Here is a 22230-nt window from a genome sequence, read left to right as displayed (position 1 = left end):
TTGGAGTCTTCTAGGATCCCACTTTTTTACCTTCTCTACAGCTCGATGTCAAAATGACCTATTCAAGCTGTAATTGACAGGACACTGCTTCCACTGTGGTTCTCCCCCAGAACTTGAACATATTATGACTGCTATACTCCCAGCTGCTGGTAGCCTAATGAACTCAGGATCAATCTCTACAAGGCAGCCATTGTGCTGTTGCCAGATCAGAGGGCTGGCTCCAAACTGGTTTTTTGTTTGTGTGAAGCTTTGTGTGCTTGAAAATGAAGTCATTCCAGTACAGTGCGTCTATTCACACAAAGTGCCATCAACATTTCTCCATTCTAACTTGAAAATTGCTTTCTGCTCCAGCATTGTTCAGGAACTGTCAACTGCTTTGAGGTTTTTTTATCATGTGGACTGGAGTCCACTAGGGACCATAGGGAAACCTTCAAAGGCATGTCATTTATGACCTGGCTTGAATCCAATCATCCAGAGGTGAGAGACTAATGTATTCACTCACTATACCACCTCCTTCATTCCAAAAGTTCTCCATTCACTGAGTGAATATTTTTATTTATCAAATGTCCCCAGCTACCAACAGTCTTATCATGGATGTATTAAATTAATACAATAAATTGATGTCCCCCAACACACCAAATACAAACCTAGCCCCAGCACCCGAGAGAAGCCTGTGAAAAGAGACATACTTTGCAGGGTATGCTAAATGTCAGCAAACTTGGATTCTGTCAGACTACTAAGGGAAATAAATACCAGAGTTGAGGAATTTCCAGTAAGATCAGCTAGCCATTTAAATTTGGGGACTGTTGGCTTGAGTGCCTCAGCTGATCATACCTACTCTGGTAATATGGGGGGAGAAAGTGATCTCTCACATAGCCAGTAAACAAGTTATACAAAGCTTTTTAGCTCAGAGTTAACAACTTAATTTTTTCCTGGAAGTCAGTGAAGCAAGAAACTGATGCAATATGCTGTCTGCAGCTAGCATCACCAAACAAGATCTTCCAAATTGCCCTATTTGTGCATACTATTATATAGGAAGGAACCATAGATAGGTGCAGGAGGCCTATACCAAGATCCTGCAGTAGCCAAACAGCTAAACAGCTTTGCAGGATACTTACAACAATCAGCTGATTTAAAAATAAAGGTCTCTAGTTCCCATTCAGAACTGACTATAGTTCCTATTGATCTGCTTTTCTGCTTGTTCATGTTTGGAGACTGAATTAGAATGACATGTGAATGCAATGAATAGCTTCCTTTCTTAAAATATATGAAAATGGCTATGACCACCATGCATTCTGCAATATCTTATTTTTGTTTTAAAGAGTGCATCAGCATACATGTCAAATCATGCAGGGTACTGTAAAAACGTTAGTGACTTTGTTGTACTGATATGATGTTTTTTTAAATGATGTTTTCTTCTAACCTTGATTAAATTTGATTTGATCCATTATATTCCAAAGCAGGCTATTTCCAGTGTCAAATAACATTATTTTTACTCCCCTGTCCAATATCCATGAAATGTTAAGTAAAAGTAATGACAAAAAAAGATTGTGTAGCCTATTACTTGAATATTATGATGTTATTATAATACACTCCCATACATACATGAGGATGGGAGAACATGAAGAAGTTTTAGGTTTCACAAAATGTTTAAAACTTCTGTGAAAAGTTCTCGATGTTTTGTAACACATTTTAGAATGATGAGAAAAACATGTGCATTCCTTCTCAGCACCCAATGGAAATTGCTTTTTAAGGTCTCGCTTACATCTTTTATGATATGAACAACTTTTTATCAAATCTCAGATTATAACTTCGTCGCCCAAACAGATTTCCCCGGTTTGGATCCCCTTATTCTCTCTCTGACCATGCCTTTCTCTTCTTGGGAGTATGCTCTCTCTCAGGCTTGCTTTTTTTTCTTTTTCTGTTATTAGAACATGCGCTCTCGAGCTAGCCACCTTGCTCACTTTTGTGTCTGACTTGGCACCCAGGTCCTCCTCTCTGCCCATCTCTTTGCTTTTGGGCTCACTCCCAATCTCAGTTGCCAGGACTTTTTCCTTGGACTCTCTCAGGTGACAGCGGTTTTATTTGTCTCTTTCATGTAAGGTCCTCTCTGATGGCCCAATCCTGTTTCCAATGACTTCACTAGGAACAGGATTTTCATTATTATTATCATTTTTATTATGCTTGCACTAATCAGAGTCAGATTGTACTATGTGCTGTACATGCACAGACCAAGAGACAATCCTTGCCCCAGGGAGCTTATCCTAATTCTTTCTGACCTGCCCTTTCTACTTCTTTACTCTCCTTCCTAAATAGCTCTGTCTCTTTTTTTTCCTGCAGTCAGGCCTCTTTTTCTCTCCCTTCAGCACTTGTACCCTTTCCTCTCAACCCTGACTCCATTTCCTCTAAAAACCTCTCCTCTTTTCTTCCTCTCTCTTCCAAATCTCCCACTCCCAACTTTTCACCTAGCCACTTAATTTGTATACCCTCCCAATGCTGCAACCTCTGCTCATGCATGTTTTATCCTCCTCTTTCTGCTGCTACATCTAAATATTTCACTACAGACTTATTGGTTAGCTGAAGGGAGGAAGAGAATTGTCACTCATATCTTTTTCCACTCCCACCTAACCATCCATAGAAACAGCAGGGCTAATTCTGTTCTGACTCACACAAGTATAAATCTGGATTAGGTCCATGGAAGATGAGTTACAGCTGTGTAAAACTGGTGTAAGAACAGAATCAGGCCCATTATTACAAACAGTAACTAAGTCTGTAGTGATTCAGAGTGCCTGCAAATATTAAAGCCCATAACATTTGAGTGTGTCTACATTTTTCTAGAATTCATTTCTCCTATATCTTAATGTGCACACATTTTCTTTAAATTACTGGAAAGAAACCGTTAATACTTGTATTATGTTTTAACTTGCTTTCCTTTGGAGGCAGGGAATTGTCAAGTAAGTATTAACACACAGGAAAATCACAGGTTTCTATGACTGTGCAGTACAGAATGCACAGGTCACAAAGGGTAAATATTCTTAATTTATTACAATGCAAATTTCTCACCCTCAACACTGCCATCTTAAGTTTCAAACAAATTAGCGATGACCATAGACTTTTTAAAAGTGAAAATGAACTTGATGCTGCTTTTCTTCTACATTTCTTTTATGAATCACAATGTGAAAATAAAGCACTGAATGCATATGTGTATATATATACATGTATATGTATATATAAATACACACAATATTTGTGTATATATATATATATGTGTGTGTGTGTGTGTGTTTATATTTTCAAAATAAATTTTGTGTTGGCTACTTAATTATTTACTGATTGTGTCATAGTGATAGTATCCTCTTACTTTCATCACAAATCCTGGCTTGCTTTTGTCATAAACTTTAACAGACATTCTTAGGTGAAGAAACGTAAAATCAATTCATTTTAAAATTACACTAAAACAGAAAAAAGAACAGGAAACATGCAAGAAAATAATTGATGCTTTTCTGAATTGCTCATTTAAAGGCCTCATACTAGTTCTGGGTTCAAATTGGCCTTTGCAAAATGTTCTAGCTTAGCTTAATGTTTTATATGGAATGAAATTTTATGATCATTTACTTCCTATCTAGTCTCTGGTGGTGATTATACCATGGTTTGGTTCAGTTATCACTGCTGATTACATAATGTGTTTTGACTGAACACTTTCAGAGAAAATAAAGGAACCTTGTTTCCCTGAGAGCAAAAAAATAGAAGCTGTCTCAGTACACAAGTTGACCTACCAAGAATCAATAGGAATTAGGCTAAATTATGAGATGAACTAGAATACAAACATCCATTGTGTGAAACTCTCAGCAGCACTCATGAGACTGTTGTTATGTTTCCAACAGCTACAGTTTCTATAAGGCACTCTGAAATAACTAAAATACACAAAAGTATACTCTCAGTTCAGTATAAAGTGTGTGGGAAGCATTAATATAGCTTCCTTTTTTCTCCCTGTCCTGTAGGAGCTTTAGTGCAAAGTTTGCCCAGTGATGCCAGGGTATGACCTTTCTGAATTTGTAGACTGGTGCACTCTTTAATTTCTGTTTTAGTTCTTGCTGGCATGCTTGAATAGCATGGTTTGTGCCACATAGGAATGACTGATCAACTCTGAAAATGCTTGTGCATGATTAAAATGGCCAAAATATTTGTATAAACCGTACTAAGTTTCTTACTTGGTTTTATTTGCCGCTTACAAGGGGATCAAGGTAACTCTTTCCTCTTTTATTGTCATAAGATCACCTGCTGATATATTTTGTTAATGTATATTTTGAGCTTTTATTTGCCTGGTTGAGTTGTGGGGGTTTGGTTTGTTTACTTTCTATTTGTTTACTTTCGATTTTGTTTTGCTCTTCTAGAGTCCAACTTTCTGTGCTATATAATGTTGCAATAAATACACTAGCTCTATGCTTTGTGAAATGTTGCCCTTAAAATACCCCAAAGATTATATCACCACAGAAAAAGCAGCTCAGATTAAATAAAAAGGAATAAGTTATCATTTACCGTTTGCATCTGAAGTGATTTTTTTGCCAAGTAAGGATTAATTATACAAGGATTACAATGCAAGTACAGCAGGCATTTCAGATGTATTAATTATCTTCTTTTTTTGTTTTCTCTGTGTTTGTTTCAGGCCACCAGTTAGCAGAGCTGCTCCTCAGCCTGAGAAACTGCAAAAGAATGATATCAACAAAAAAAAGAAACTGGTTGAGGTCAGGCTTAGCACTTTTTCTTCTTTTTTTGTAATATTAATGCTTATTGTGTTAATTTCACCCATACTTTGAGTGCAGACTAAAGTAATGTATAGGCCTGGTTGTGACTCTCTGTACATCCCTAATTTACACAGACATTTGATATATTAAACATGTAAATACTAGTTACACATTGGTTATTTGCACATGCAGTTATCATGACTGCATACAAAATCAAAATGGTGCCCCAAATTATGCTGGTTTTTTGTGCATTATGGAGTGCACATTTTTCTGAAAATGTAGTCCCTAATTTTAAAAATATATGTTCACTACATGCATTGAGCAAGCCAAATACTATAGCTATCTATGGACACAATTTGCAGCAATTACCTGGTCTGTCAATATCACATAGGTTTTAAAAATAATCTATACTATGTGACCCACACACTAGTTGCCTTCAGTGCCTCGGGAAGGCATATATTAAAGAGAAGTGCAGGATCTGCAAAAACTTCAGACCTCCCACTCTCAAAGACAGGGACATCAGATTAAAAGCACTATTAATGGAGGCTGCCCTGTGCTCCACGTCAGAACCATGCCGCACCGACTCAGCACTGAGCACCTCGGCATCAGTGTGGAGTGCTCCCCCAGCACTGGGATCTTCCTGGCACCGCTCCCCCTCTTCCATGTCTAAGAAGAAATGTAAGAAGTCGCAGTCGAACTGAGGTTGTTCCCCGGCACCATGCACAACTACCCGGGAAATTGGAATCCCCACATGAGTTGAGACCCCTGCCGGGCTACTCATCTTCCCTGGAGCCACTTTGGGCAGTGGCTATTCCACCCAGAACACCAAGCCCAAATCAGGATCCACCACCGACTCCCACGAGTGGTCGGGGCCTGTAACATTTCTTGGTGCCTTCAACGCCGGAGGTGTTCTGAGCGGCAAGAGACTTGATGTCTCTCCTGGTGCCACTCATGCCTCGGGATCTGGGCCCATCTTCGGCGGACCCCTCGAAGGCGGGTTCCCTCTAAAGGGAAGCCCACAATGAGACCCTCCCATCTGGGCCTCCAACATGGCACCAATCTCCTTCGTGGCACTGATCTCCTTCACAGCACCAATCCCTAGCCCATTGCTCCCCATCACCACGTTGTCACTCTCCAGCCGGCCAATCTCTGCCTGCCTGGCACCAATCCCCGGCACCACAAAGTGCATCTCTGGCACCAAGATGCAAGTCGTTGTCTCCGAGGCATCTCTCCAATCATGACGTCTGTCCCCAATCAGCCAGGTACCAGCTAGCATGTGGCAGCTTCAGCTCCACCCTGGACTCCCAGGGAGGAGTCTTCCTCTGGGTGTGAGTGTGAGCGCTCCCAACCCCCGAGGCATGGTCGGCACTGATCCCATGGGCCAGAACCGCGACAGGTCCACCGTTGGGCCCCTGGCAGTCCACCCAATAGCCACCCCAATGACAGTATTGGGCCCCCTGGGGGTTTCTGTCCATGAAGGGCTCATATTCAAACCCCTCTGTGGTTTCTGAGGGCTAGACCTTAGCTTCAGCACTACAGGCACCGGCGCTACAGGCATCAGACTCGGAGCTGTACCTCAGCACCAAGATTCTGGCAGCCCCTGCACAATTGGCACCTGTGGCAGAGGAGGAACCAGCCACACTGCCTATAGCTGCCTCCTCCTCCTCCTCTTCCCCGGATGAGGCAGTGACCGGGCCTGCCAACCCTTTGCCACCTGATGACTTCCATGCCCGTCAAGAGCTGCTCAAAAGCGTAGCCTCCAACTTGGGACTGCAAATCAAGGTTCTCAAGGAGCCTATTTGACATCTTGGCTGCAGTAGTTCCTTCTAAGATGGCCTTACCAGTGCACGACAGGAGTGCTAAAACTAGTAAAAGCATTGTGGCAAACGCCATCTTCTCTGCCCCCAACTTCAAAGAGGGCAGAGAAAAAGTACTATGTCCTGGCCCTGGGTTTGAGTACATGTATTCCCACCCTCCCCCAGGTCACTGGTGGTCTCAACAGACGATGAAGGACATAGACGCGAACAAACTGGACCTTTTCGGAAGTTTATTCGACAGCCAGTTTCCAGTTATGTATTGCTAAGGCTAAGATTTTGTCATGGATATTTTTAGTAAAAGTCATGGATAAGTCATGGGCAATAAACAAAAATTCATGGAAGCCTGTGACCTGACCCTGACTTTTGCTAAATATATTCCTGACAAAATGGGGAGGCGGGTTCAGCACCCACTGCTGCCTGGAGTCCCAGGTCCTCCACCGCTGCAGTGAGAGGAAGCTCTGGGGTCCCCCCCAGTGTAGCAGCTGAGCAGTTCTGGGTGGGGCCCGCCACCCCCAGCAACAGGGAGCTCAGCGGCTTCCCCGCCACGTGTGGTGAGTGGGAGCTCCGGGGTCTCCCACCACTCTTGGGGACTGACCTGCTGCGGGGTCCCCTCACCCCCCATGGTGGCTGGGAGCTTCGGGGGGTTCCCCTGCTGGAGCTGGACAGCTGCAGGATTCTCCCACGGCAGCTGGGAGCTGCTGGGTCCCCCAACCATGGCTGGGCAACTGTAGGGGGTCCCCCAACCACCTGCCACAGGTAGGCAGCTGCATGGGATCCCTCTGCCATCCACTGTGGTTGGGCAGCTGCAGGGTCCCCCCATCACCCACCATGGCTGGTCAGCTGCGTGGGGTTCCCCCACCATCCACCATGGCTGGGAGGTGTAATGTCCCCCCACCAGGGTGAGGGCTGGGAGCTGCAGGGGAGCCAGCTAGGAGCTCCAACCCCAAGGCAGAAAATGTCATGGAGGTCTGTGGAAGTCATGGATTCCGTGACTTCCGTGACCTCCATGACATAATTGTAGCCTTACGTATTGCCAACCAGCAAGCTCTACTGGGGCGATACAATAATAACACTTGGAACTAGATTGTCAAGTTTTCACAGACTCCCTGCCTCAAGAGGCAAGGCAGGAGTTCTCGGCCATCTTGGAGGAAGTTAAGGCGGTGGCCAGGGCCTCTCTTCAGGCGACACTGGATGCAGCTGACTGTGCCTCACAATCTATGTCCTCAGCTGTGACCATAAGGCATAGTTCATGGCTGCAGTCTTCTGGGATGTGAAACAAGGACCAGCTCTCTTTTCGCAGCAAATGGACACTAGGCTGCACAGGCTAAAGAACTCAAAGGCCAGCCTCCAATCCCTCCAGTTGTATACACCTTAGGCCACCAGGAGACAGTTCCCAACTGGGCCCTGCTCACCACCAAGGTGGTTCGAGGCAGTCATTTTAAAGGTGTGCCCAGCTGAGGTGCGATGCTACGAGATGATGCACCAGACTTGCCCCTGGATCCAGCCCCTTCTCGATTCCTGAATCAGCTTTTCCCATTCCTTACTGCTTGGTCCAGAATCACCTCGGACCATTGGGTGCTCAACACCATAACATCTGGTTACATCCTGCAGTTATCCTCCCTCCCACCCCCCTTCCCTGTCCCTCTTCAGGGACCCTTCTCACAAGCAACTCCTCACCCAGGAGGTGGAGACCCTCTTGCAGATAGGGGCCATGGAGGAAGTCCCTCAGAACATGAGAGGAAAGGGTTTCTATTCACAGTATTTCCTAATCCTGAAGGCTAAAGGGGCCCTCAGACCCATTCTAGACCTGCGCTGCCTCAACAAATATCTCAAAAAGTTGACATTTTGTGTGGTCTCTCTGGCCTCCATCATCTCCTCTTTGGATCCAGGAGACTGGTTTGCTACCCTCAATTTGAAGGATGCATATTTCCACATTTCTATTTTCCATTGGCACAGGAGATTCCTCTGTTTTGTGGTGGGCCAGAGTCATTACCAGTTTACAGCGCTGCCCTTCAGTCTTGCCTCCGTTCATAGAATCATAGAATATCAGGGTTGGAAGGAACCTCAGGAGGTCATCTAGTCCAACCCCCTGCTCAAAGTAGGACCAATCCCCAGACAAATTTTTGCCCCAGATCCCTAAATGGCCCCCTCAAGGATTGAACTCACAACCTTGAGTTTAGCAGGCCAATGCTCAAACCACTGAGCTATCCCTCCCCCCAAAGGTTCCAAGGGTCTTCATGAAATGTATGGTGGTAGTGGCTGCCTACCTGAGGCAGAGAGGCATACAGATTTATCTGTACCTAGATGACTGGCCAATCAGAGGCAGATCGTGGGTCCAGGTCCAACACAGCCTTGTGTTGGTGCGAGCAACTTGTCAGGATCTCAGCCTGCTTATAAATGAGCAAAAATCAACTCTTATCCTTGTTCAGTGGATACAGTTTATAGGGGCAGTGCTAGATTCTACCTATGCCAAGGCCTCCCTACCAGAGTCACGGTTCAAGACCACGACATACTTCATCACCCATATGAGAGCTCACCCACTCACAACTGCCCGGGTATGCCTCAAACTACTGGGCCACATGGCAGCATGTACTTACGTGGTCCGACATGCTCGCCTACACCTCAGACCACTGCAGGCATGGCTGGCCTCAGTGTATGCCCCTGCCAGACAAAATCTGGACCTAATGGTCACAGTTCCGCCACACATTCTGTCATCCCTGGTGTGGTGGACAGACCTGCATGTGATATTGGAGGGGGTCCCCTTCATAACTCTCTCCCCATCAGTGACACTGGTTTCTGATGCTTCCGACTTACAGTGGGGAGCTGATGTCAGCACTCAAGGTCTCTGGTTGCAGGAGGAACCCTCCTTACACATAAATATCAGGGAACTCAGGGTGATATGCCTGACTTGCCAGGCGTTCCTTCCCTACCTGAGAGGCAGGGTAGTCCAAGTTCTAATGGACAATACCACTGCTATGTTTTATATCAACAAGCAGGGCGGAGCCCGCTCCTCAGCCCTGTGTCAGGCTGGGGGACTTCTCCATCCAACATACCATTCATCTCGTAGCATCGCACCTCCCAGGGGCCAGGAATGCACTAGCAGATCTCCTCAGCAGGTCCGTCTTGTCTCACCATGAGTGGTCACTCCACCCAGAGGTGGTCAATGTGATCTTCCACAGGTGGGGGACTCGCCAGGTGGATCTGTTTGCCTCCAGGCAGAACAGAAAAGGCTATCAGTTCTGTTCGATCTGAGGGCTCAACAGCAGCTCCCTGTCTGATGTCTTTTTGTTCCCATGGTCGGGGGCATTGACCTACGCCTTCCTCCCGATTCCACTGATGCACAGGTCCTTCTTAAAGATCAAGTGGGACAGAGCAAGGATTATCCTGATAACTCCTGCATGGCCACACCAACCGTGGTTTGGCATGCTGTTGCAGCTCTCAACAGCAGCGCCGCTAGAGCTCCCACTCTGGCCGGACTTACTGTCCCAGAATCACAGTCATATGCTGCACCCGAACCTAGCATCCCTGCATCTGACGATGTGGCTGCTGCATGGCTGAATGAGGAGGAACAAGCATGCTCAACTCAAGTCCAGCAAGTCCTGATGGGTAGCAGAAAGCCCTCCACAAGGGCAACCTACCTGGCCAAATGGAAACGCTTTTCATGTTGGGCCTTAGATCAGAATCTGTCTCCTGACCAGACCTCACTGCAGTCCATCCTAGACTACCTGCTGCACCTCAAAGCACCAAGGCCTAGTGGTCTCATCTATCAACGTCCACTTGGCAGCCATCTTGGCCTTCCACCCTCTGGTCCAGGGCAAATCTGTTTTCTACCATGCTATGACAACTAGATTTATCAAAGGCTTGGAGCAACTTTATCCTCAAGTTCGCTACCCTATCCTGGCTTGGGATCTGAACCTGGTACCATCAAGGCTCACAGGGCCCCACTTTGAGCCATTAGCCTTGTGCTCACTGCTGCTCCTCTCGTGGAAGGTCTCCTTCCATATTGCAATCACTTCGGCCCGAAGATGTCCACGATTAGAGCGCTCATGTGGGAACCACCCTATATACTGTGTTCCACAAGGATACGGTCCAGCTGCAACTGCACCCAGCCTTCTTACCGAATGTGGTGTTGCAATTTCACAATAATCAGAACATTTTCCTCCCGGTGTTCTTTCCGAAACCTCATAAATCCAGTGAAGAACTAGGTTACACACTCTGGATGTTAGACGGGCCGTAGCTTTTACATTGAGAGGATCTGACCCTTCTGAAAACCAACTCAGCTCTTTGTCGCAGTGGCGGATAGGATGAAAGGTCTGCCCGTCTCTTTGCAGAGAATCTCTTCATGGATAACAGCCTGCATCAAGTTTTGTTCTGAACAGGTAAAGGTACCCACTGCCGGCAATTGAAACCACCCATTCCACAAGAGTGCAGGCCTCAGCAGCAGCCTTCCTGGCCCAGGTGCCAATTCAAGACATCTGTAGAGCCGCTACCTGATCGGCTGTCCATACCTTTGAGTCCCATTATGCCATCATCCAGCAGGCCCGGGACAATGCCAGTCTCAGCAGAGCACTGTTGCAGGCTGCATGACCGTGAACTCCTAGCCCACCTCTAGGGATACTGCTTGTGAGTCACCTAACATGGAATCCACATGAGCAAGCACTCGAAGTAGAAAAAACAGTTGCCTACCTTTCATAACTGTTGATCTTTGAGATGTGTTGTTGATGTCTATTCCATGACCCGCCCATCACCACTGTTGGATTCGATGGCAAGAAGGAACTTCATATGGTGGTGCCTCATATACTGGTGTATAGGTTTCAGAGTAACAGCCGTGTTAGTCTGTATCCGCAAAAAGAAGAACAGGAGTACTTGTGGCACCTTAGAGACTAACAAATTTATTAGAGCATAAGCTTTCGTGGACTACAGCCCACTTCTTCGGATGCATATCATCCGAAGAAGTGGGCTGTAGTCCACGAAAGCTTATGCTCTAATAAATTTGTTAGTCTCTAAGGTGCCACAAGTACTCCTGTTCTTCTTTTTGGTGTATAGGTGCGGCACTCCAGAGAGCATCCAGAGCCAGCCCTACGGATACCACTAGGGGAAAAATTTCCGACAACCATGCACATGGGCGTACACACTCCTAACATGGAATGGACATGAGCAACACATCTCGAAGAATAACAGTTATGAAAGGTAGGTAACTGTTTTTACACATAAATTTTGCATTGTAATTTCTTTGTATTAATTTGGGTGAAAAAAAATAAATGTAGATGTTTGTTAACCTTAAATTTACCTTGAATAGACCTTAAAGAAACAATCAGTTTATAGCTGACTGATTTATTTAAGAATCAGAATATGAATTCAGTGGTCTAGTCAATCAGTAGTATTGTAGATAGTCAATGAAAATACCATCCTCAAAATAGTAGAATAGGGAAATTTTACTAATTATTGTTTAATTATTTCTTTGTCTCCCAAAATATTTGCTTGTCTACAGGGGCGGCTCTATGTATTTTGCTGCTCCAAGCACGGCAGTCAGACAGCTTTCGGCGGCATGCCTGCTGGAGATCCGCTGGTAACGCAGATTCGGCGGCATGCCTGCGGGAGGTCTGCTGGTCTAGCGCCTTCGGCGTACCCGCCGTCGAATTGCCGCCGAAACCGCGGGACTGGCGGACCTCCCACAGGCATGCTGCCGAAGGCAGCCTGACTGCCACCCTCACGGCGACTGGCAGGCCGCCCCATGCGGCTTGCAGCCCCAGGCATGTGCTTCGTGTGCTGGTGCCTGGAGCTGCCCCGCTTGTCTAATTAGTTTAGCACCCCGCTTTATCTGATCCAAACATGGTTTGTAACTCCCTTGTTTGTTTTTATTCCACTATGTAATCTTTTTCCTTTACTTAACTAGGAGCTGGCTTTAGACCATGTTTTTGGATACAGAGGATTTGATTGTCGCAACAATCTTCATTACCTCAATGATGGTGCTGATATTATTTTCCACACAGCTGCAGCAGGCATAGTTCAAAATCTTTCCACAGGTAATTGACAATGAAACAGTACTGCGAAATTAAAAAAAAAAAACACACCCAAAAAAACAAAAACAAAAAATCTATGGCCAAGACAACCTTTTCATTCAACAATCATAATTTTGTCACTTTCTTAGATATCTTTTTTCTTTTTGCATCCTGGTATGGAATTAATGTAAATTAGCCTATAGTTGTTGGTTACTGTAGCGTAGTATGAATGTAATAGGGTGCCACTGTTTTTTGTGAAGCCACCCTGTTCCTGTGAGCAGATGTAGCTCCTGTGAGAGATGCTATGGAAATTCTTGCAGGCTTTTTGACTGTCCCTTGTTAAAATCCACCCTGAATATAAGAGAGATGGCAGTGGCTCTCTAGGAAAAGGGGGCCTAGGGTTGAGTTGAATAGGGTTACCATATTTCAGGTTCGCCAAAAGAGGGAGCCAGTGGGAGTATAGTTGGGAGAGCTAGAGGGATTACCTGTGGCATGGGTACTCACTGGAGATGGGGGGCAATGTCACACCCTGTCATGTTGGCAATGTGGCTAGCGCAAGCTCAGGACACAGCGCCAGCCATCAGTCACCACATTCCTGCAAGACCTCCCCACCCCAGGGATGGGAACTGGGGCCTGGGTGGGCGGAATACAGGAGCTGTGGCTTTCAAGGGAATGGACCAATCAGCTGTGGATGCAAGGGAGGAAACAACCAAGGAGTGGACCTACTGGGGCACTTTCTGAGCTGCAGCTTGTCTGCTCTCTAGAAATCCTGGATATTTCCTGTTGTTTGAAAAATCCACCCAGAGAGAGAAAGGAAGCTCAAAAAAGAGGCAATGTCTGGGAAAACCAAGACATATGGTAACCCTAGGGCTGAACAGTCCTCAGGAATGAACCCTAGGAGGATCCCAACCTGTTTTTTCATTTTGAGTTACTTTTTTAACACAGTCAAATCCCAGGAAAAGAGTAGTTTTACTCATTTGCACAATGTGTGCATGTTGTGTTTTGGAGAGGATAAGAAAACAACTTTCTCTTCATATAACAAACAGGAGGAGGAGCAAGGAGAAGTCTGGCCATGCTCCACAGCCCCAACCATTGCTTAATTTGTAATGAAAGTGGGGCTCAAGCAATTTTTTTACTTTCATAACTGACATGATAAGCTCAGAGGTGCTGGGGCTATGAACTGCCAAGCCTAGAGGTGCCGGGGCTCAGCCTTGGCAAGCCCTGTCACAAATTAAGCACTAGCCCCAACCCTTCCATATGCCCCAGATTTCCATGGAGAAATAGACTTGGAAGTTAATACTGCTTTTAGCTGTATTTACTCCCTCTCAGTCCCAGGCCTTGTCTACACTAGAGTTTTGTCGACCCAAGCCAATCAAAAAACAATATAATTATATCGCTTGTGCATGTTCACACAATGTTCCTTCTGTCGGCGGAGCGTATCCACATTTGGTGCGCTAGCACTGACAGTGAGAGCAGTTCACTGTGGATAGCTATTCCACTGTGCTACTCACCACCTTCTGCAGCAAGCAGTTGTGGGAAGGTGGAGTGGATCACAGTGCATCATGGGTGTGGGCTCAATGTTTTTTCTATCCCATTATTCCATGGGCTTCCGACTGCATTTCATGCCATTTTTAATGGTCCCTGATTACTGTGCACCCGTTATTTCTGCCTGAAAGGATGGATCCTGCACTGCTCTCTACTGTTGGGGGTCACTGTTTTGAACACATCGTGGCTGCTCACGCAGTATATCATGAGCACCAAATCTGAACAGGCATCCAAGGTGCCTCATCTGCTGTGTGCCATGGAAAGAAACACCACTTTTGGCATTGAAGGAGCAGCTGCACACAGTGGACCGTCGTTTTTGGTCTCGGGAAACAGGCATGGAGTGATGGGATTGCATCATTATGCAGGTCTGGGATGACGAGAGGTGGCTGCAGAACTTTCAGATGTGGAAAGCCACCTTCCTGGAACTGTGTGTGGAGCTCGCCCCAGCACTGCGGCACAAGAACACCAAAATGAGAGCAGCCCTCTTGGTGGAGAAGTGCGTGGCGATCACTGTGTGGAAACTGGCAGCTCCAGACTGCTACCAGTCAGTCATGTATTGGTTTGGAGTTAGGAAGTACACTGTTGGGGTACACAAGTGTGCAGGGCCATTAATCACATCCTGCTACAAAGAACTGTGACTCTTAGCAATGTGTGTGAAATAGTGGATTGCTTTACAGCAATGGGATTCCCTAACTGCGGTGGGGTGATAGATGACTAGCATATCCCAATCTTGGCCCTGGACCATCTTGTGATAGAGTACATCTATAGAAAGGGGTACTTCTCTATGGTAGTGCAGATGCTTGTGGATCACCATGGTCATTTCACTGACATAAACACGGGGTGGTCAGGGAAAGATGCATGACTCATACATCTTCAGGAACACTGACCTGTACAGAAAGCTGCAGGCAGGGACTTTCTTTCCAGACCAGAAGATTCCAATGGGGGATGTTGAAATACCCATAGTGATCTTGGTACCCCTTGCTCCCATGGCTCATGAAGCCTTACACCGGAAACATGGACAGAAGCAAGGAGCACTTCAACCATAGGCTAGGCAGGTGCAGAATGACCGTTGAATGTGCGTTTGACAGATTAAAAGCACGCTGGGGCTGCCTTTATGGCAGGTTTGACCTGAATGAGGAAAATATTCCCATGGTCATAGCAGCCTGCTGTGTGCTCCATAATATTGTGAGACTAAGAGTAAAAAGTTTCCCCCAGGAATGGATGGAGCACAGAGGCAGATCACCTAGCAGCCGATTTTGAGCAGCCGGATACCAAGGCTATTAGAGGGGCACAATGGGAGGCTATTTGAATCAAGGAGACTTTGAGGCACCATTTTGACAATGAGCACCAGTAATGTAAGTCTTTTTATATAGCACTCTGCCATGCTTTGTTAACTTGCCGCCTTGCATGAAAATTTTGATGATTCCTGACCATAATTTGTAGTCTGCAAATGTTCCAATTGCCACTGTATATTAATTCCAACAGAAACCACCGTGTGTAGGAGACAAATAAAGATTATCTTTCAGAGAGTATGTTTTTATTAAAAGCCAATTAATAACACACAGAAAATGTTTGGTGGAAAGAGAGATAACAGTGAAGGGCAGTGTCCTGATATAGGCTCTAATTCCTGCGTATAACTCCAGCTATCATTTTGGAAGCTGTCTGAAGGGGTGGAGTGAATGGGGTACTGAGGCGGGCCAGGAAGCTGCAAGGAATGGGTGGGAGCAGTTTGGGGAGGATGTGGCAAGCAGTGCCGTATCAGCTGTTGGGATGGGGGGTGAGCATGCATATATTCTGCCTGCAGTGCGATTAGGGACTTCAACATCTCCGTTTGCTCCTCTATCACATTTATCATCTATGCAGGTGCTCCCCTGGCTCTCCATACCAACCTGCCTTCTAGTTTCTAATTTTCATTTAAAGTCTCTCTCCATGCCCTGTGTTCTTGGTTTTTGGCATCTGAGGATTGGCGCATCTCTCAAAACATGTCCTCCTTATCTGGCAGAGGCACTCCACCAGTGTGTAGGGGGTTCTTTGAAGGCCACATCTGCAGAAGCACAAGAAACAGAAGCATGATGGTTATTGCAGCATTGAAACATTACAGTAAAATACGCCTCTTTTAAAATATGAATCAGTTTCTCACTGTCCCTTGGCAAGCACAGAGCTCAGCGAATACCATAAACATGGTGAGTTTGCCTGGCAGAGGCGGGGGACGCTTAAGATGGGACAAAGGGTCTAGGTGTTTTTTTAAAGGGATCACTGCAAGGGAGTAGGGATAAAATTACAAATTCTGCCACCATTTTCCACAGGCAGGGGTCATTAAAGCCAATATCCTGAGGGTAAGCAAAGGTGCATCTCCTGTATACATGCGGCTTCAGACTGGGTCCATATGCTGGTCATTGTGTGCCACTTTGGTCCCTGCATAGGTAATTGCCAATTGGAGCGGGAAAGTTTCCCACAATGGGGGAAGGAACAAAGCAGCTCTGCCAAGGAACCTTCAGCAGAGGATTGGCAAGTACCTTCAGAAAAGTTTCCTAAAGATCTCTCTGGAGGATTCCTGTGAAATCTCAGTGTGCATTAACACATGTTCTGTCCTACTGTGTAGCTGCACAGGGGAATGTGAAGCACACACCAGTGCAGCTAGTCTTGTACATTTCTATCCCTTAACCCACTTCTATCATATAACAAAGCAAAGGACAGATCTACCTCATGTAACTGAGCAGCATCAACTCAAAAGACTAGTTACCACAGCTCCCCTCTCCTGCATCATGCACACCATAGATGGAGTGCTGGGACTGGCTTGAACTCTCCTAGATTGAGAAGAGGTCCTGGCTCACCACGGTACCGGACAAGCCTGTCGCCCATCCCATCTTGTCCTCCAACTAGACCTTCTTGTCCACCACTTCGTCCTCAGGATTGAGCCCACTGTCCGCTGTCTCCAGCCCCATCCCCACAAAGTATCCTGGGTCTCTTGGCTGTGGAGGTGGGATTGCTGCCGAAGATAGCGTCCAACTCCTTATAGAATTGGCAGGTCTTCAGCACAGTACCAGAGCAACAGTTTGACTCCCTTGCCTTCTGGTACGCCTACCCCAGCTCCTTTATCTTCACATGGCACTGATGTGTTTCCTGTTTGTAGCCCTTACTCAACAGCCATGAGAAATCTGACATAGGTATCAAAGTTTCTATGGCTGGAGCAGAGCTGGGACTGCACAGCCTCCTCTCCCCACAGTACCAGCAGATCCAACAACTCAGCTCCAAACAGGACAATGTTTTCTGTGTGGAGCCACCATGGTCAGCTGGGATGTGAGTTGTCCACGCCAAACAAACAGGTAGTGGAATTTCAAAAATTCCCAGGCCTTTAAAGGGGAAGGGGCAGATGCCTGTGTACCTGGGTGCAGGGCAACAGAGTTCAAACTGCTGACCAGAACAGTCAGTGTTGGCATTGTGGGACACCTCCTGAAGGCTATTTACAGCAACATAGCCAAGTGCAGTGCCTACACTGACACTTTGTCGATGTAACTTTGCCACAAAAAGCTCTACGCCTCTCATTGAGGATTTGTTTTGTTGGCAAAGCAGGAGAGTTTTGTCAGTAGAAAGAGCATTGTAGTGTGTATACCTCCACTGTTTTGTCAACAAAACTCTGTAGTGAAGACAAGGCCCCAGTCTGTAATTGCTACTGAGTAGCCAGAGGGAACAAAGATAATGTCAGCAGTACATCTTAAGGATCTTTCTGCCAGGAAGAAAGGAGAGCCATCTGAGCCATCGTGTCTCCATCACTTTGGGAATGTCCTTCCCAGTGCATCCCCAGTATCTGTGGGGTTGGGAGGCATTATCCCATCTACACTATTTTCCCCTCTCCATCCAAAGTCATCCTTGAGGGGATAATTTGCTAAATGAACTTCACAAAGCTTTAGAGTTCCTCTGGCCCCCTTTCACAGGTTTCTCCACTTAAGAAAGAGAGCTGAGCTATCCATTGATCAACTTTGTCCTTGCCCTGAAGTTATAGGGAGACGATGGCTACAGGCTGTGTAGCCCTTGGGCTGCTCCCTAGTCATCCCTGATTGTAAGTATTTGAAAAAGAGCAAACAGTCTTTTTGTGAACAGTTTTAAAACTCTGTTTACAGCAAGTTTGTGCTGTATTTTAAGTAATGATTGCCCTGCCTCCCATCCTTCCACTTGATCTTTTAGTGTGGACCATAGCAATGGATTGCTGGAAAAATTCTTCACTGCCATCGCTGAAATACTATTTTTAATAAAACCTTATTTGAATTTTCTTAGGAAGTCAGAGTTTCTATCTGGAGCATACTGATGATATTCTCTGCCTCACTGTGAACCAGCACCCGAAATATAAAAATGTTGTGGCTACCAGCCAGATTGGTAAGTGATTCTCCATATTAACAAAGTATTACTTAAAATTTATCTCGGGGACTGATTAATTGGGGCTGGGTGCATTCATATTTAGGAATCTGGGAATTATCAGAGTTACTTTCCCCAGATTATCCTTTCACCCTTAATGAAAACTTTCAGCATTATCTTATTATTTAAATGTCTGTCATCTCTGATTACGAGCCACTGAATTTTAGATCATGGGATATCATGTCTTATAATAGTGTGAAAAACAAAAATTTTTAATAGGACTGCTAGTATTGCTGGTAATCCTCTCATTTATAAAGAGCCCACTTTCTTGCTCCCACCAAGCCACTGTTCAGCAGTATAACAAACAACAAAGAGTCCTGTGGCACCTTATAGACTAACAGATGTGTCACATGCGTCTGACGAAGTGGGTATTCACCCACGAAAGCTTATGCTTCAATACATCTGTTAGTCTATAAGGTGCCACAGGACTCTTTGTTGCTTTTTACAGATCCAGACTAACACAGCTACCCCTCTGATACTTGACAGTATAACAAAGACATTCCTGAACAATGAAAGCATTATAATGAAACCACCTTCATAAAACCTCAGAAAGTGAAACAGAATAAGAGAAAACTGCAAAGAACTCCCTTTAGCAGTAAAAAACAGTTTGAGCCCCAAAGGCCCAATTCTGAAATCTTACCTATATGAGTAATCTTTACTCACATGAGTGGTCCCAGTGGGTTACTCACAGGACTAAGAGCTGCATGATCAAGCCCCTTCAGATGCAAGCTTCAAGATAGAAAAATAGGGTCTGATTTCCCTTTTCACTTATACTGATTTAACACTGCTGTAAGTAACTCCACTGAACTTTGCACAGTTACTCCTGATTTTACACCACAGTAAGTGAGAGAAGACTCAAACCCATAACTTTTATACTAATGAACCTTAACAGTGAGACAGGGAAATGTCAGTATAGCATCACCTTGACAAATAGTCCTTGCCAGTTGTGAGGTTCTGAGCATGATCGGTTCTCATTGAAATTAATACAAATTTGGTTATTTAGCAGGCTCAAAGGTAGGGAAAATATATTTAGCTATTAGCCTTATTTGAAATACAAGTTCAAACTATTACAATTAGGAAAAATATTCAAAAAAACTACTACATGGAATTCTTTTACTTACGTCAAAAGAGTACCTAGTGTGCTATTGCAAAGGAATATTTTGCAGTTTCTTTATTCACTGTTTTGCTCTTAAAATTCACATGCTATTCCTGCTAATGTTCAGCTGCTGTCAGCCTTTCCATTAGAAATCTCTATTTATAGAAGATTAGAACTTACCTGTAAATGCATCCTGGGCTAAAACTCAGAATAAAAAGGTTTCAGGCCAGGAGCAAATCTTATTTTATATATTCTATTTGCTGTTGTCTTCTTATTCTCAGAGTTTGTATAACATTTAAAAAGAAAAAATGCCTTTTCCCTATTGGTCTCACTCTGCCTCTATCTCATTCAGGTGAATCCACAGTGTCCAGTTAAATACATTAATAATATTCTATAATAATAATTTACATGTGTATAACACTTTTTATCCTGAAGGGTCCCAAAGTGCATTACACACTAGCTATATATGAGCTCTCTGAAATGCATTCACTTCTGGAGCGAACCATAGAACAACATGCTGCACAACTCCGAGAAGAGAAATATGAGAACATTTACAAAAAGTGCAGTGGAATCTTTGATGCCCACAGAAAGCAGCATGTGTTTAACTTAAGATCTCATCTGACAGAATAGTTGACTCTGCAGTTCATGCAACAATGCTAAAGTAGAACTCAGTCCTACAAAGACTTAAGCTTGTGTGTAATTTTATTCATGTGAGTAGTCCAACTGAAGTCACCAGTTTAAATGAAAGGAGAATCTCACCCTGTATTTCTCTCCTGATATTTGGGGTCAAAGGGGCATTTTCATGTAACTCTCATCAGAGTAACCCTTATCCATGACTTCATTGGTACCTAAGTTTCAATTTCTTATATTTGGAAAACAATTCACCATATTTCAACATTCCTCATAGTATCTTGGAGATAGCTTTTACTATCATGTCCTAAATTTTGAAATAGAACCCAAATTGCATACTTTTTCTGAGCCCTTTTAAAAATATGTTTAGGACCTGTTATACTCACACGTTCCTTATAATAAAATACATGTACATTTTTCTCAACTAGATTCCTGTGATGGGATGGAATGAAAAACAAAATTTTGCAGAACAGCCCCTTTCTTCTTTTCTGTCATTGTTTAATAAAGAACCCATAAAATCAGTTTTTCTGACTTTTGATCTACATAATTATTGACACATTTTAGTGTAAAAAATCACTTAATGTAAAAAGGCCTGCATAGCTCTAGCATTAAATGCCTTATTTAAAGCAGAGAAAGCAATCAATATTGTTGTTTTATATTTGTGTATAAAAGACAGTGTTCCTAAAGAACATCAACAGTATTCCTACTTTTTTATTTTGTTTATTTAATCCATATCCATTTTCAAATTTTTAATTTTGTGCTTCCTTCTGGTGCTGATGCTGAGTTCAGCATTAGAAACATGACTTATTTCAGCTATCGTTTTCCTTTGGTTCTTCCTCATTTGCTGTTGCTCTCACAATGCAGGTGATATAACAGAATTTCCAGGTAAGGCTGTTTTGTGAGTTCTAGTCAACGCAATTATGTAAAAGTTTCATGTTAATTGGTTGTATCTGTGTGAATTGCGGATACAAGTAAAAACATCTACAGACAGTTTATTTTGCATGAGGTTTTCCATGCGTGTTTTGCTGATCATTTAGAATTTGTCTTATTTCATGAACTACAGTAATTTTTCCCTATGTTTCATAAGTTGTTACAAGCTTTTTTTTAAGTTGTGTGGTTCTTAATCTTTTAAAAAATGTTTTTAATGCCCTGTTCTTGAAAATTCTTATTTTACATTGAAGCCTTCACAAATTGAATTAATTCCATTTTAATGCATATCTTTGCATTAAGGTACAACTCCTTCTATTCATGTATGGGATGCTATGAATAAGCAGACTCTTTCTATGCTGCGCTGCTTCCATGCCAAAGGGGTCAACTATATTAACTTCAGTGCTACTGGCAAACTTCTGGTTTCAGTAGGAGTCGATCCAGAACATACTATCATTGTGTGGAGGTGGCAAGAAGGTAAATCTAGAGCCCCTCGCTCTTTATTATTTGCAATTATTTACTTTGTCGGTCAAGACTTTGTGATTAGCCCCATGTGTGACACAGATAAATCAAACGACAACTCTTCTGTACTAAGTGATCCATTCTATCTTCAATAAATTCATATAACTATCATCAAGGTGAAATTCAGCCTAGTACACAGGGATTACACAAGGGAATACATCATATGTCAAGAAACCCAATAGGTGTGGGAGAGGGCTCTGTTCTGTAATACAATTCCTGGTTTCAACTTATCTAGCAGAGAAGAAGAATGTGACTGTCAGTAATTAATAGAACCTCATTAGTGGTCCTTAAGTCAGGGAAGTTTTCGTCAGATCTTCCAGTGCGAGATGTGGGAAATGGATCTCTTTGCCACTCACTGCACAAGAAACTACTGGCCTCTGATCTTAACTCTAGGAGAAGACCACACACTAGGAATTGTTGCTTCCTTCATTTGTTATGGAGGGAGGCTCCTGTATAGCTTTCAACCTGTACCCTTGATTAATGGTGCTCCAGAATGTCACAGTTCAAGGCAACTGCACCTGTATTTTTTTATA

At 44.2% G+C, this 22230-nt stretch overlaps 1 protein-coding gene across 2 annotated transcripts in view; it reads left to right on the top strand.

The window, feature by feature from the left end:
* EML6 (EMAP like 6) overlaps window positions 1–22230 on the top strand; it is a 360064-nt gene that overhangs the window by 314354 nt on the left and 23480 nt on the right. The window contains exons 29-33 of one of the 2 annotated variants that reach the window (XM_054023673.1): window positions 4667–4745; window positions 12459–12588; window positions 18385–18483; window positions 21113–21133; window positions 21479–21652. In XM_054023673.1, coding sequence (XP_053879648.1) covers window positions 4667–4745; window positions 12459–12588; window positions 18385–18483; window positions 21113–21133; window positions 21479–21652 — 503 coding nt within the window. The remainder of the gene's footprint in view (window positions 1–4666; window positions 4746–12458; window positions 12589–18384; window positions 18484–21112; window positions 21134–21478; window positions 21653–22230) is intronic. The other variant, XM_054023674.1, reaches the window with a different exon arrangement.

This window comes from Malaclemys terrapin, chromosome 3 (assembly GCF_027887155.1).
Source record: "Malaclemys terrapin pileata isolate rMalTer1 chromosome 3, rMalTer1.hap1, whole genome shotgun sequence".
Taxonomy (NCBI): Eukaryota; Metazoa; Chordata; order Testudines; family Emydidae; genus Malaclemys; species Malaclemys terrapin.
This window is presented reverse-complemented; position numbering and strand designations above follow the sequence as displayed.